At 52.4% G+C, this 12,807-nt stretch overlaps 1 protein-coding gene across 1 annotated transcript; it reads left to right on the plus strand.

Annotated features, from left to right (window-relative positions):
• Window positions 1-354: 354 nt before the first annotated feature.
• On the plus strand, window positions 355-12,805 carry MAPT (microtubule-associated protein tau; the record flags this gene model as incomplete). The annotated part of the gene is made up of 7 exons (XM_009709104.1): window positions 355-489; window positions 1,130-1,180; window positions 1,732-1,895; window positions 5,199-5,291; window positions 9,188-9,269; window positions 9,882-9,994; window positions 12,710-12,805. Coding segments are annotated over exons 1-7 (723 nt in total), but the record flags the coding sequence as incomplete, so codon positions are not given.
• Window positions 12,806-12,807: the final 2 nt, after the last annotated feature.

Genomic DNA, 12,807 nt, shown 5'->3' on the forward strand with positions numbered 1-12,807 from the left:
GGGGGTGGGAAGGATGAAATGTAGAGAACAGACAAAAGGAGCTGAATATACTTTTAAACTAGGCCTGAGTGTGCATTGAATAATGTGGCTGAAGCTAAGAGCTCACATGGGAAAGCAGCACAAGCACTCTGCCAGCCCAGGAGGGACTATGCAGCGATGGTGGCAGCCGCCGTGACGGTAGACGTGGTGTGAACAGGCACATCGCAGATGCCTGCATCTGGGGAAACCCATAGGAGCTCCTGTGAGCTGTTAGGGAAGGAAGCAGGAGGGTCTTGTGTGGCTCTGATCCACGAGGGGTGATAGCCCATCCCTGGACAGATCCTCCCTGCATCAGCCTTTCCCCTTTGCATCCCCAGGGCCCGGAGATGAGAGGTGGCGCGAAGACGGCCACGCCGCGGTCTGCAACTGGGCAGGCTCAGAGGAACTCGACCAATGCCACACGCATCCCAGCAAAGACACCCACGGCCCCCAAGACCCCTCCCAGCTCCGGTAAGCGATGGCAAGAGCGACATGCTGCTGCCTTCCCGGGGAGTCTCTGACTCTAGAGGCTCTGCTTTGGTGGTGCTGCCAGGATCTTCCTGCAGTTATGTGGGGGTAGCAAACAAATTTGCCTCAGTGCAGGCTGGGGTCACGCACAGCGCTAAAAGCCAGCAGGTTGAGGTCTGCGTGGTGATTCGGAGCTGCTCAGCCTTGTCATGGGGCTGTGGGTGCAAAGCTAGGGACGACGATTCCTCCGAAGCAAGCCTTTCTGGATACTGCTTTATCTGCACCGTTCATATAGTTGCCAGTGTGTAGGAGAGGACAGTTGCTTTATCCCTTTGGGATTTCCTCCAATTTGGAAGATTTAGGCAGCTCCATTTTTTTAATCCATCTATTCCTTTTCTCTTAACAATGTTCCACGAAGACCAGGGGCAAGAGGATCAATTCTTCGATTGCAGGAATGGAGATTAGCCCATTATTCTCAGAGAAGAAAACCCCAGAAAGCATCAGGCATTGTGAATTTCCATTAAAACGGTGCATTTCACTGAATATATATATTTTTCATACTTAACCAGAGCCACATAAAACCTTAAATCAATTAAATTTCCAGCTTTATTATGTTTAAGCATCTTTCTCATTCATTAAACAGGCAGAAAGGAGCAGAAAAAACCACCTCCTGCAGCAGCGAAGTCTGAGAAAGGTGATGTTCAAGGGTTTTCTTTTCTTCTTCCATTTCTTTTCAGACTGGGGACAGTTCTGAGCTCATTGATCAGCCTTATTTAATTACATAAAACAATTTTGTAAAAACGCTTCCAAATTTCTAATAGAAAAGTGGTTTTGTTTGAGTGTCTTTTGTCTATAATTTGTCATGCATGCTAATGTCACGCTCGGGTGGGAAGTCTTACCAATAATCCAGCCAATGAAGACCGTCTTCCTTCTGCGATATTGCCTTTAATCACAGTTGGCACTTCAAACTGAAGTCAAAGAAAGTGCATCCATCTTCCCCCCGCTGATGGTCAGCACTAGGAGTAGCGGGTGGGCCCTGGGACTGGGCAGGTCAACCCCATGAAGGCAGGCAGTGTGTGGGGAAGGGGTTGCATACCCAGATTGCTTATCCTGTGCTTGCCTTCCTCTGTCTGCAAACTTCAGGTGAGCAGCCAAAGTCTGGAGACAGAAGCGGTTACAGCAGTCCCGGCTCCCCCGGGACTCCAGGCAGCCGTTCCCGCACTCCCTCTCTGCCCACCCCACCAGCCAGGGAGCCCAAGAAGGTGGCAGTGGTTCGCACACCACCGAAATCTCCTGCATCTGCCAAGAGCCGCATCCAGCCGTCAGCTGCACCCATGCCTGATCTGAAAAACGTGAAGTCCAAAATTGGCTCAACTGAAAACCTGAAGCACCAGCCCGGAGGTGGCAAGGTAAATGTGGACAAATGCTTTCCAGGGCCCTGTCCGTAGGGACGGCGGGTGCTTGGGGCTGCGTCTCAGAGGGGAGAACCCTCACTGGAGCAGCAGCAGCCTGGCTGGGGCCAGAGATACAGCAGTGGGCAGCCAGGCTTCAGCTGATCTCCAGCCTGATTCTGACTTTAAAGTTTTTTGGGTTGATTGGGTTGGGTGCTTGTCCTGAAATTGCTTGCCTGGCTTAGTGCAGTACAGCCGTCGCGCAGAGAGGGCTGCAGAGAGGTTGTGATGTGGCTTTCACGCAGTGGGATGTCAACGTATGGACTGGCTGCCAGGGGAATGACATTCCCTTGTGATGTCCAGTTAGGGAGAGCAAATTGTGACCCGCAGCCCTAAAGAGTCGCAGGATCAGGGTTGTGTTTCTGAATCCTATGCTGTGGGATCTGGACCAGTTGCTTCAAGGCTGCCTCCATTAGCGAGCAGACAGGATGGTCTCCCTGCGAGGGTTCCAGGCTCAGCATGTTTTTCAGAACATTGTGATTTTTGGATCCAACTCTGTTGGCAAGGTTTTGGATTGCGTTCTGCGGTCAGGCGCTGTCTTGCTACATGATGTGGTGTAGCACGACCAGAACTGGTGGCACTATTATCCTTTCAACCGCTAGTACTTTTCACTCCCAGAGAGGCTGTTTCACGAGCAGCAAAGTGAACTCTGTGTTCCGAGTGCTTGGAAACAGGAGTCTGGTGTTAAATTTTGGAAGCTCAGCAGAGGAGAGTTTGGGCGAGGGAGTGGTGTGAGCCAATTCATCTGTGCAGCCCCCAGAGCAGCAGTCTGTGGTTACACGGCTCAAGCTGCGGTGTTGGCTGCTCAGCACCCATCCAAGCCCCTCCGCGCTGCTCCGTTGCACTGTGTGGACGTGTCCTGAGGCTTTTATAAAATCCTCCTTGCTGCATGGGTGAAGACATGAAAGCACCTGGTTCCTCTGACTGGTGAAGGCCCGGTGGCTCTTACAAAGATGTTAAATGACAGAACGGCACATCTGATGGCCGGTGCAGTCAGGAGTCCCCATGTGCTTGTGCCTGCCTACCCCGAGGGGGTAACGCTGCCTTGCAGACCTTGCTCTGCAGCTGCTAATGCAACAGAGCCGTGACAAATCTTCCCCGAGTGCAATGCATGCCATTTTCTGTGAGTAGGTAACTCCGTGGCTTTGAATAATCGACTTTGGCACAGGGGGAGGCTTTGAGATGGCTTCTCTTCACCATCTTAAATAGCAGCGTGCTTTTCCATTTCCTTATGTGCATTTTTTGCCGTGGCTGGTGATTTACTAGGCAATGCACATTTTGCTTTGTACGACAGTCCGGGGGGGCTCTGGAGCCTGGGCAGGGCTGCTCTGGCTGTTGGTCACGAGCAGAGCCGCACGTGTCCTTCCAGCTGCCCATGGCCCGATGTCTCGGCCCTCCTGCCCGCTTAGCACAAGGCCTAAGTTTTTCCTGCCACCCCCACAAAACACTGCTTTTCAGGGATTTTAGAAGGAACCCTTCTGTTTACTGTAAATTGGTTAAATTTTGTTTGCTTGTTTTTTTTAGTCCAGCTTTTACAAGTTTTTTATTCTCTGTCAGCTTCTCTCTCAGGCAACATGTTCATTGTTGTCACTGAAAGAGTAAGAACAGCTCAATTTGGGTCAATTCATTGCTCTTTGCAGGGGAGAATGGCTGGATGCTCTGTTGGGGATTTTGTAGGACATGAGGCTGCTCTTAGCAGGAGATTGCAGCTGGGGCAGAAGGGGCTGATCCAACGAGTTTGATTTTAGGGTGGCCAGAAGATGAATCTGGAGCCTACTCTCCATGAGGATTTCAGACCCCCAGCCTAGGGAAGCAAAGGTACACGGCGCACACGGGCCAGGAGTCAGCCAGGCCAGATCTCTTCCAGTATTTCTGCATCGTCTGAGCACTTTTGTTGTTGCTGGATCGCTGAGTGCTGCTCTGGCAAAACCTGGTCTAGCAGAACTGGATCCTGGTTTGCAGGATTAGTTGATGTGAACTGGAGGCACGATTCAGCCTTTGTACTTCTCATGCTGAAGAGCCAGGGTACAGCGAGGAGCTCTCCTTGCAGCAGCAGGCCGGGGATGTGCTGAAATGGAGGGTGAGGTTGCCAGCTCGGCCGGCTTTGTGGACGTTGTCATCTGGGGAGTGCCTGTGCAGCCTGATGTGATGCTGCTCGCTTGAAGGATGCTGTGTCTCTTCCCCGCTCATGAGGGCTATGCTTCAGACAGGCTTTCTCCTGAGGCCTGTGTACCTTCTGATTTTTACCTGCAGTTACCTCTGGTTTACACTTGCATAGGTTGTAAAGCCAATCCAGTCCACGTAGGGCAAGGAGCAGAGACTCTCTTCACCTTCGTCTTGTCTGGAATAGCTGCTCCTGTGCATGGGGTCACTCCAGCATAGCTGCCCTTATAAAACCCAAATAGAGAAAACAAGCCCTAAAGGGAAACAGCTTAATTAATTAGTACAAAAATCTCTGTGTGTGGGGAGAGGGCAGACAGGCCTTGGGACTGGAGGGGTGCCAAGCCATTTCCAGCCCCTCTCCCACCCGACATGGCGTTAGGAATGTGCAGTAGAGCCTTTGGAGGTGATCTGTGCTGCCCCTTTCATCTCATCTATACAGGAGTTAGGCAAACTGCAGGCATGGGACTGCAACTCTGGCAGCGTTTGGTTTTTCTCTTTGTAACTGCGGAGGGAGTTTAAGCCCTGCACAGTGCAGAGCTCAGGTCTCCTCTCCCGGATGGTGCTGGACGCACACCTCCTGCTCTCCAGTCTGCTGCCACGGCCACCTGCACCCATGTGCCCGGTTTGCTCAACCTTCTGAAACGTGAGGCCATGTATCTCTGTCCTGGAGAGAAGGCATGCTGCCCGGCATGGGAGATGGGGCTGAGCAGGCATTTTTCTCTCAGCTCCATCCTTCCTCCTTCCACTGGCTCTGCAGAAGCCGAGTCTCAGACCGCTGGTGCCTTCTAGCACTTTTGCTGCCCAGCAAGTTCCCCGTTTTGTTCAGTGGAAGAAAACGGGGTTAGCTGGCTTTTTTGCTAGTGTTTCTGACCTGGAAACCAGGGCTGCTTCACGAGCCAGACTTACCCAATTTCTAGCTGTAACTTGCCCACCTCCATCTTCAGTTTCCAGTCCATAGGCAGCCAAATCTATGCAGCAAGCCAGAGGTTCTCCTTTGCTCTTGGCACTGGAAGGCAGGTTCCTGGTTTTAGTGATATAACGCATGGTCAAGCTGCAGATGGTCATGTTGTTTCTCACACTCTTTTCTGGCTACCAAAGGTGCAGATTATTAATAAGAAGCTGGACTTTAGCAGCGTTCAATCCAAGTGTGGCTCAAAGGATAATATCAAACACATCCCGGGAGGAGGCAGTGTGAGTACCTTCACACTTTCAATGCACTATAATAGTTCTTATTATAAGTGGCATGTTGTATACACTAAATCGCCAATGCTATCTGCAGCGACCCTGCCGTCAGATAGCTATTGGTGACGTGCAATGACTCTTTTCTGGCTACCAAAGGTGCAGATTGTTAATAAGAAGTTGGACTTTAGCAGCGTTCAATCCAGGTGTGGCTCAAAGGATAATATCAAACACATCCCGGGAGGAGGCAGTGTGAGTACCTTCACACTTTGAATGCTCTGTAATAATCCTTATTATTAGTGGCATGTTGTATACACTAAATCACCAATGCTATCTGCAGCGACCCTGCTGCCAGATAGCAGTTGGTGACGTGCTGTCGTTTAATCCCATTAACCCCAAAGACATGGTTAGATGAACCCTAACAAGTCCTGTACATGCCTGACATGGACAGAACTAACTGACCCCTGTAGAAACCATGTCTGTAACAAAACATCCCATTAACGCAAAGGTTTTACGCTACCCGGAAGGCTTAATGCCTCATTGTCTGCAAGATGGGTGGCCTCTAGCAGACAGTGACGTAGTTGCTGACGCAGTAGATGGATAGATTTATAAGCAAACGTGGTCCTCGTTGCTTAATGTACTGCGAAATTGCACATGACTCTGCGCCACGTGTGAAAGCGCAGGTTCCTGCCCGTTCCCATCAGGCAAGTATGATCCATGCAAATGTTAAGCTTCTCCTTGCTAATGAATGTATCCAGCGGTGCCCACGGAGGCTGAGCCTAAAGTAATATTGAGTTAATTGATTCGAACGCTGGCATTTCCAGCCATTCCCAGACAAGTAGCTGGACTCAGCTTTCAGTTACTGTGCCAGAAACCTGGAGAAACTCCACAGAGGTTGGTGGATTTCCACCAGTCTCTCTGGAGACAGAGTTTGGGTCCAGGAAAGATGACGGACCAAGGAAGGTGCATCACTGAGACCCCAAACAGTGTGACCCAGGTTCTGTGGTTGCCTGGTCTGTGGCCATCTGAGGAAGCTCTCTGGTGCCTCTCAGATGTTCCTGATGGATTTTCTTTGTTCTGTTTTTGATCTCCATGGACACTGTCCCTGAGAAACTGAGCATTGCAGAGGGCTTGGCACGTAGGCATTGGGACATAACTGGGTTTGCAACCTCCATCTTAAATTTGATGTCATTCTGCGTTTCTTTAACGGGCCAGAGGAGCTGCTTTGCGGAGTTCAGACCTCTGTGAAGCAGTTTCCATGCTTGTTCTGCTCTTTCTTACCCCAAGGTCCTGCACTGGCTGGACTGCCCTGTGCGTGGTGGACCACTTGTGTTCATCACAAATTGTCTGTGCTCTGGCTGGTAATTAGCTTCAGCACGGGGTGGTGAGCTCATCCTTTTCTCCACCGAGAGCTCAGACCATGGGCAAGCGTTTGCAACTGCAGCGGGTTAAGAATTATCTGGATTTTTGGCTGGAGGTTGTCAGCCCTCCCCAGGCTCTGCCAGCAGTGAAAAATTGTGTGATGGCTGCCTGCCTGCATTGACACAGAAAGCAGCAGCTCAGCTCTGGGTGCGGGTGCTCGGAGCAAAGCCATGTCCTGACGTGGCCAGAGCGTGGCTGTCCTGGCAGCAGAGCTGTGCTGTGGGGCTCCTCCGATGGAGGGGCAACGAGCCCACTGGGGTTCGATGGCCATCATGTCTTAATCCTCCACGACGCTGTCAGCAGTGACTGCTGCTTCAAGAGGAATGAACTGTCGCTACAGTAACCTGGGGTTGGTATCTTTTTGGGTTTTTTTAAGCCAGCGGATGCTCTCTGACAAGGTGATGCATTAGGCAAAAAGTTGACCGAAGCGTTGCTGATGCTGAGAGGTGGAATCCCCAGGTCTCTGGCACTGGTTTCCCGGGCAAGCAACTCTGTGCCCCTTTTCTTTTCTTGCTAAAATGGGGAGGACCCTTCTCTGCTCCCCAGCAGGATGGTAAGGATTAATGGAGTCCTGTCTGTCAATAAAGGGAACCAGAATGAGAGCAAAAGAGTTTCAGTTGCTGATTGCTTGCTCTGGAAATGGGAGGTCTTTCAGTCCCAGGTCCCGGTGGTGCCCGAATTGCTCATAGGCCCTTCGGGGTGAAGGCTGAGATTAGAAAGGTGCCGGCTGTCTTTTTGGGGTCTGTTTCCTGCCCTCCGACCGAATCCAGCCTCCTCCTGCCCAGCGCATTACACACGTGATCTCTCCCCAATGCTGTCTTCTTGTCTGTGTCTGCGATGTGCTCCCAGACCCTAGGGTTGTTTTTCTCCCCTCTCTCTGTCTCCACTCTCTGTCAAACATGTTTTTTGGTTTGCGTGAGCATCGGAGACAAGGCAGGCCTGCGTACACGCTGCTCTGGCTCCGTGCCGGTGCAATGGTGGCACCAAGCCTCTGTTCTCCCCACTCCTTTTCCTGGCTGCATGATGGAGAGGGGGCTCTTTCTCAGTGGTGTACACAACCCCGGTCCAGCACCTAGCTCTGAGGGTGATGGGGCCGGTGGACGTGGGGCCAATGTGAGAACCGAAGGATGCACCTTCACCCCAAGGGCTTTTGGGTCAGCACAGGGTGCTCGGGTGTGATGGAGAGCAGTGGCTACGGTGAATCCTTTGTGCTGGCTTTCGGCCACGTTGGTGCGGAGGCTGCCTGGCTGCTTGGAGGAGTCAGCTTCTCTGCAAAGATCCCTTTGGTGCTGGCACATCATTCCCGAGATCTGTGAGAGCACCACGCCCGCCGTGGTACTTGGTGAAAACACAGAGCAGTGTACGCTCCCCTTGAAATCCAGGCTATTACTGGGAGCCAGATGCTTCCCAGTGAGTAGGAACCAGCCTCGAGGTGTTGACGATCCAATTGCTCCTGCACAACCCCACTAACTGCAGCAACAGCCGATTCACACACAGGTGTGAGTCCAAAACCAGGGTCCAAGGTAACTTCTGGGGGTACGGGGATGTTTTCTCACTCCTTTGTCTCCTGCTCCCCGTGTACCTGGTGTGTACGTGCTGTGGTTTGCTGTCCCCCACACGCCTGATGGTCCCAGACCTCTCCAGTCGTTGATGTTTTCCAGTGTGGTGTTTAACCGCTAACGTAACCACTAAACAGCTCCACGTTAACCGTTCCTTGTGTGTGCGTCTTCGTGTAACCCGGTTGTCCGTGCGCAAGAGGCCGACGGCCCCGTGCCCAGGCACGCCGCAGCGTCGTGGCCAGTCTTTGAATGCGGCAGTTTAAGTGAAATTGCTGGAGCCCGTGTTCAGAGACGTAATGGGTAAAACAAATAAAAATCAGAGAGTAATACCGTGAAATACTGTTGTAGTTCAATATATTATAACTGCCATTTTAATTTGTATTATGTGAACTCCTACCAGATATTTAGACTTAGCTTTGCTTTTTTTTAACCCTTATTTCCGTTTCAGCATTTTTCAGAAATGCATATTTTGGTCACTCTTTTAAAAGTTCTGTGCACATTGATCATTTCTGTTCTTTCAGTTTTTGTGGACATAAGCTTTATGTTTTACACCAGAAAAGGTATTTATTTTTTACGTTTTCTCTCTGGTATATCTCCTTCTTTTGGATGATGTGTATGCAAATCTTAATTAATTAATTACCACTCCACTTTCTCTCTCACTTAAGCACTTTAAAATTGCCTCTACTTCCCCCCTCTGTGGAGAGGTGATCTTGTGCATGCTGACATGTTAAGAGAGGCTACTGCACACGGGCATTAATGATCTCCCATTTCCGATGAGAGTTTCTTTTGTATTATTAATCTTACTGGGGTTTAAGCTGTCCTTTCCCTTGAATCCAGATCAGGTGCCGGTGTGTGTTGTGCCTCCCCCTCCCCAGGTTGCCCGTGGTGGCAATAAGCTCATTGCCTTTTCCTTTTTCGTACGGACAGGTTCAAATCGTTTACAAGCCAGTCGACCTGAGCCACGTGACATCCAAATGTGGTTCCCTGGGCAATATCCATCACAAACCAGGTACCCTTTGGCCCTGCAGCAGCCGATAGCACCGGGTGCTGGTCCTTGGGAGCTTGCGGGCTGTGTCGTGGTTTGCGTCCGGAGACGGGGAGAGGGTCGGGGGAGTGAGGGGGGCGAGGAGAGGCACGTGGAACCGTGACTGGAGCATCAGAGTTTGCCCTGGGGTGCTGGACGCTGTTCCCAGCTCCGTCACTGCCAGACCCTCTCCAGGCTGCTTGACCCCTCGGTAGCAGGGGAGGGATCTGGTGTGATCCATGGACACCCTTGTCTGTGCCAGCACATCACTGTAAATTGGAAGGATTTAGGAATAAACTGAGGGGACTGCTGGTGTTTCGGGGAGTAAGGTTAGCCCCCTGCCCTTGGTTCTGTAAAACACTGGGATGTCTGCCAGCTCCGCACAGCATCCTTTGGAAAGTCTCTTGACCCTGGTTCCCATTTGCCCTGGCTCTTGGGTTTCCCAAATCACCATGGGGTCCCTCTTGCTGCCGTTTTCCTGTCCTCACCCTCTGCTCAGCCTCAGAGTCCTTTGGTTGAGTCGCCTCGAGTGGCAGCTCAGACCTCGGCGTGTCCTCTCTCCAGCCTGCTAACCCAGCTCATGCTCTTCTCTTCCAGGCGGTGGCCAGGTGGAGGTGAAATCTGAGAAACTGGACTTCAAAGATAAGGTGCAATCAAAAATCGGGTCCTTAGATAACATCAGCCACGTCCCTGGAGGAGGAAATAAAAAGGTAAAGGGGCACTGGGTCGAGAACAGGCGTGATGTTCTTCTGCAAGCGTCTGCGTGCCGCGTGAGCGTGCAGGCAAGCAAAGAGCAGTTGAAGTCTGGACTCGGAGAAGGTCCTGCTCACCCAGCTGATTTTGAGACCACATGGCCTCTCCTCTCTGCTTACCGGGCAGCACTCCTACCCCAGCGCTTGAAATGATTTGCTGTCCATGTTCTAGCATGGTGTGGTCTGGGCACACGTGTCCTTCAGAGGACAAAAAAGCCCCCTGCCCAGGGAGAGGCTGCTCAGCCGCTGCCCAAACAGCCACCTTGCCTTCCGGCCAGCGGCTTGCCGCAGGTGGGCAGAGCCGGGGGCTCCTGGGCCGCGTTTGCCAACCTGGAGGATGTTTGCTGGAGCACAGCTGTGGCAGAGCCGCGAGGATGGCAGTCTCTGTCCTCTGGCCACCCGAATGAGTGCGAATGTAAGTGATACCCTCTCCTGTGGTTTCCTGCTCTTTCTGCTGTTCTCTGAAGTTTGTGCAGAAACGTGTTTGTGTCTCAAACCTTTCACGTTCAGGGGAGTCACCATCAGCAACTGCTTTGGCATTCTGTGTTGCCGGTGACTCCCAACGGCGTGGCACAAAGCTGGCAGCTCAGAGTGCTGCATAGGTGTTGGTTCTCCAGTGAAAGTGGAGCATTAAAGGCTTAGCTTTATTTAGAAAAGGTGAGCTTGCGGTAGGCCGTCGCTTCAGAAGAAAGGTGATTTCTTCTTCCGTCATGTCTCAGTCTCTCAGCACCGAGGACTGTGTAGGGAGTGGTGTGCGTTTGGGGGATTTAAATTGAAAGACAAAAGTCAATCAGGTCAGGTGAAATACTGAACTTGGGGTGAGCCGGTCCTGCCAGGGACTTTGATGGTGGCTTCACCGTAAGTCTTAGCTAAGTAAAACACCTCTGCAACCTCGCTTCAAGGACAGCCAGGTCCCTGGCAGGCAGGGGAGCAGGGGGATCAGGTAAGCACAGAGTTGAGACTCCAGCCTGGTGACACTCATGGTTGACTTTCTCCAGGGAAAAGTGGTTTTTATCTTGCTTGTTTTTCAGACACTCTTTTTCTCAATGGGAGGGGAAAGTTCTGTTTCGGCTCCTGTATTTTGGCATTTTGTTCTTGGCCACCTTTTCTCTGTGCACCTCCCAGCTCTTCATCTCCCAGCGGTGCGCTGGCCTCTGACCGAGGGATCGCTTGACTTCCTTACCCTTCTCTCGCTGCTGCTACGCATCAGACTGCCCTGTGCTTCACTAAGCCCGTTTTCATCGTTTTTATGATTACAGTGATGATTCTTTCATATCCTGGCACATTCACTGGGCCATAGTTTGAAGAACTTGCCCTTTGGAGGGGGAATTTATTTGCAAGGGTGTGAGCCATCAGCAGCATCCCCTGCCTCAGCCTTCCTGTGTGGCAGTTGCCCATACCCTGCCTAAATCCACACCTGGAGGAGGTGGTTGGTGTAACTGGAGTTCAGATGCTGCCTCAGATTGCTTCCCTTCTCCTGCCCATCCCCATTCGCACCTCAGCACCAGGGACCATCCTCGGGCAGGGCTGCTCTGAGCTGGGATGCTCTCTGTGGGGAGGGGACAGGGCACAGTTGAGCCCCATCATCCCTCCACGCAGAGCGGCTGTGGGCAGCTCCCCGGCCTTTCCCATGTCCCCAGTCCCCTCCTTGCTCTGCGACACAGAAGATCCACATTTGGACGCATAGCCCACAGCTTTTTGGGCTGAACGCTGGTTCACGTGCTACTCTTGCCTTGGGTTTCCCGTGGAGAGCCGGGGTCTCTGTGCTCTGCCAAAGTACCTGTGCTGGCAGCATCTGCTCTCTTGTGCTGCACAAAGAAAGCTTTCCTCCCCGTCTCCAAAGGCAGCCGTTGTTCTTCCTATGAGTCAGTGAATGGCCCTGCTTTTCAGATCTTTTTCTCCCCAATTTACTATTTCTTTTCTTTAGTTTTTGTCTTTTTCCTTCTGGTAGACATTTATTGGGTCTTGGGTTTTTTTTCTTTTTGTTGCTGATGCGTTTTTTGCACCCCACCGCCCTGGGCGGGTTTCTTCACCTGTAGAGAGAGAAAGGCAAGGAAGACAAGACCCGTCCCCAGGCTGCTCGGACCCCGAGCCCAGACCCCGCTGGGCTCCAGGCCCTGGTGCTGGAGCCGCCCACCCCCCCGGAGAGCCAGCTCCCAGCCTTGCACTCGGCTGGGGAGGGCACCAGTAAGTAACAAACCCGATCCACTTCACCTCCCCTCCCTGGCCCTCACGCTCGCCAGGAGAGAGGGGTTTGGCTCCTGGGAGCAGCATTTTGTGTCCAGCTGGGCTGTGGGTTACAGGGAAGCCTTTTGTGCCGTATGGGCATCCCACCCCCTCCGTAAATCTCTGCCAGGGGAGTGGGAGCAGCCCAGGTTTTGTCTTGAGTCCTGGGCCTGGCACTCACCACCACACCGGGCCTGGGCGCTTGGGAAGGGTTTGGCAGCATCCCGAGGTGCTCCGGTCCTGCCATCCCCTCCGGTTGTGCCCATTCCCTGTGTGGGCTACTGGAAGGGACGTGCCCGAGGACCGGGAACACTGGGGGCCAAAGAACTGAGCTTTCCTCCCAGCTGCACAACGGCAGTGGCCGAGCGGAGAGTTTGCAGGTAAAACCGGTCTCTCCGGATGGCATCTCGCATCCTCCCCACTCACTGCCCTCTCCTCTCGTTGCAGATCGAGACTCATAAGCTGACTTTCCGCGAGAACGCCAAAGCCAAGACCGACCACGGCGCTGAAATCGTCTACAAGTCCCCCACCATCTCCGGAGATGC

The sequence above is a fragment of the Cariama cristata genome, unplaced genomic scaffold (genome assembly GCF_000690535.1).
Source record: "Cariama cristata isolate BGI_N322 unplaced genomic scaffold, ASM69053v1 scaffold26381, whole genome shotgun sequence".
Classification (NCBI taxonomy): domain Eukaryota; kingdom Metazoa; phylum Chordata; class Aves; order Cariamiformes; family Cariamidae; genus Cariama; species Cariama cristata.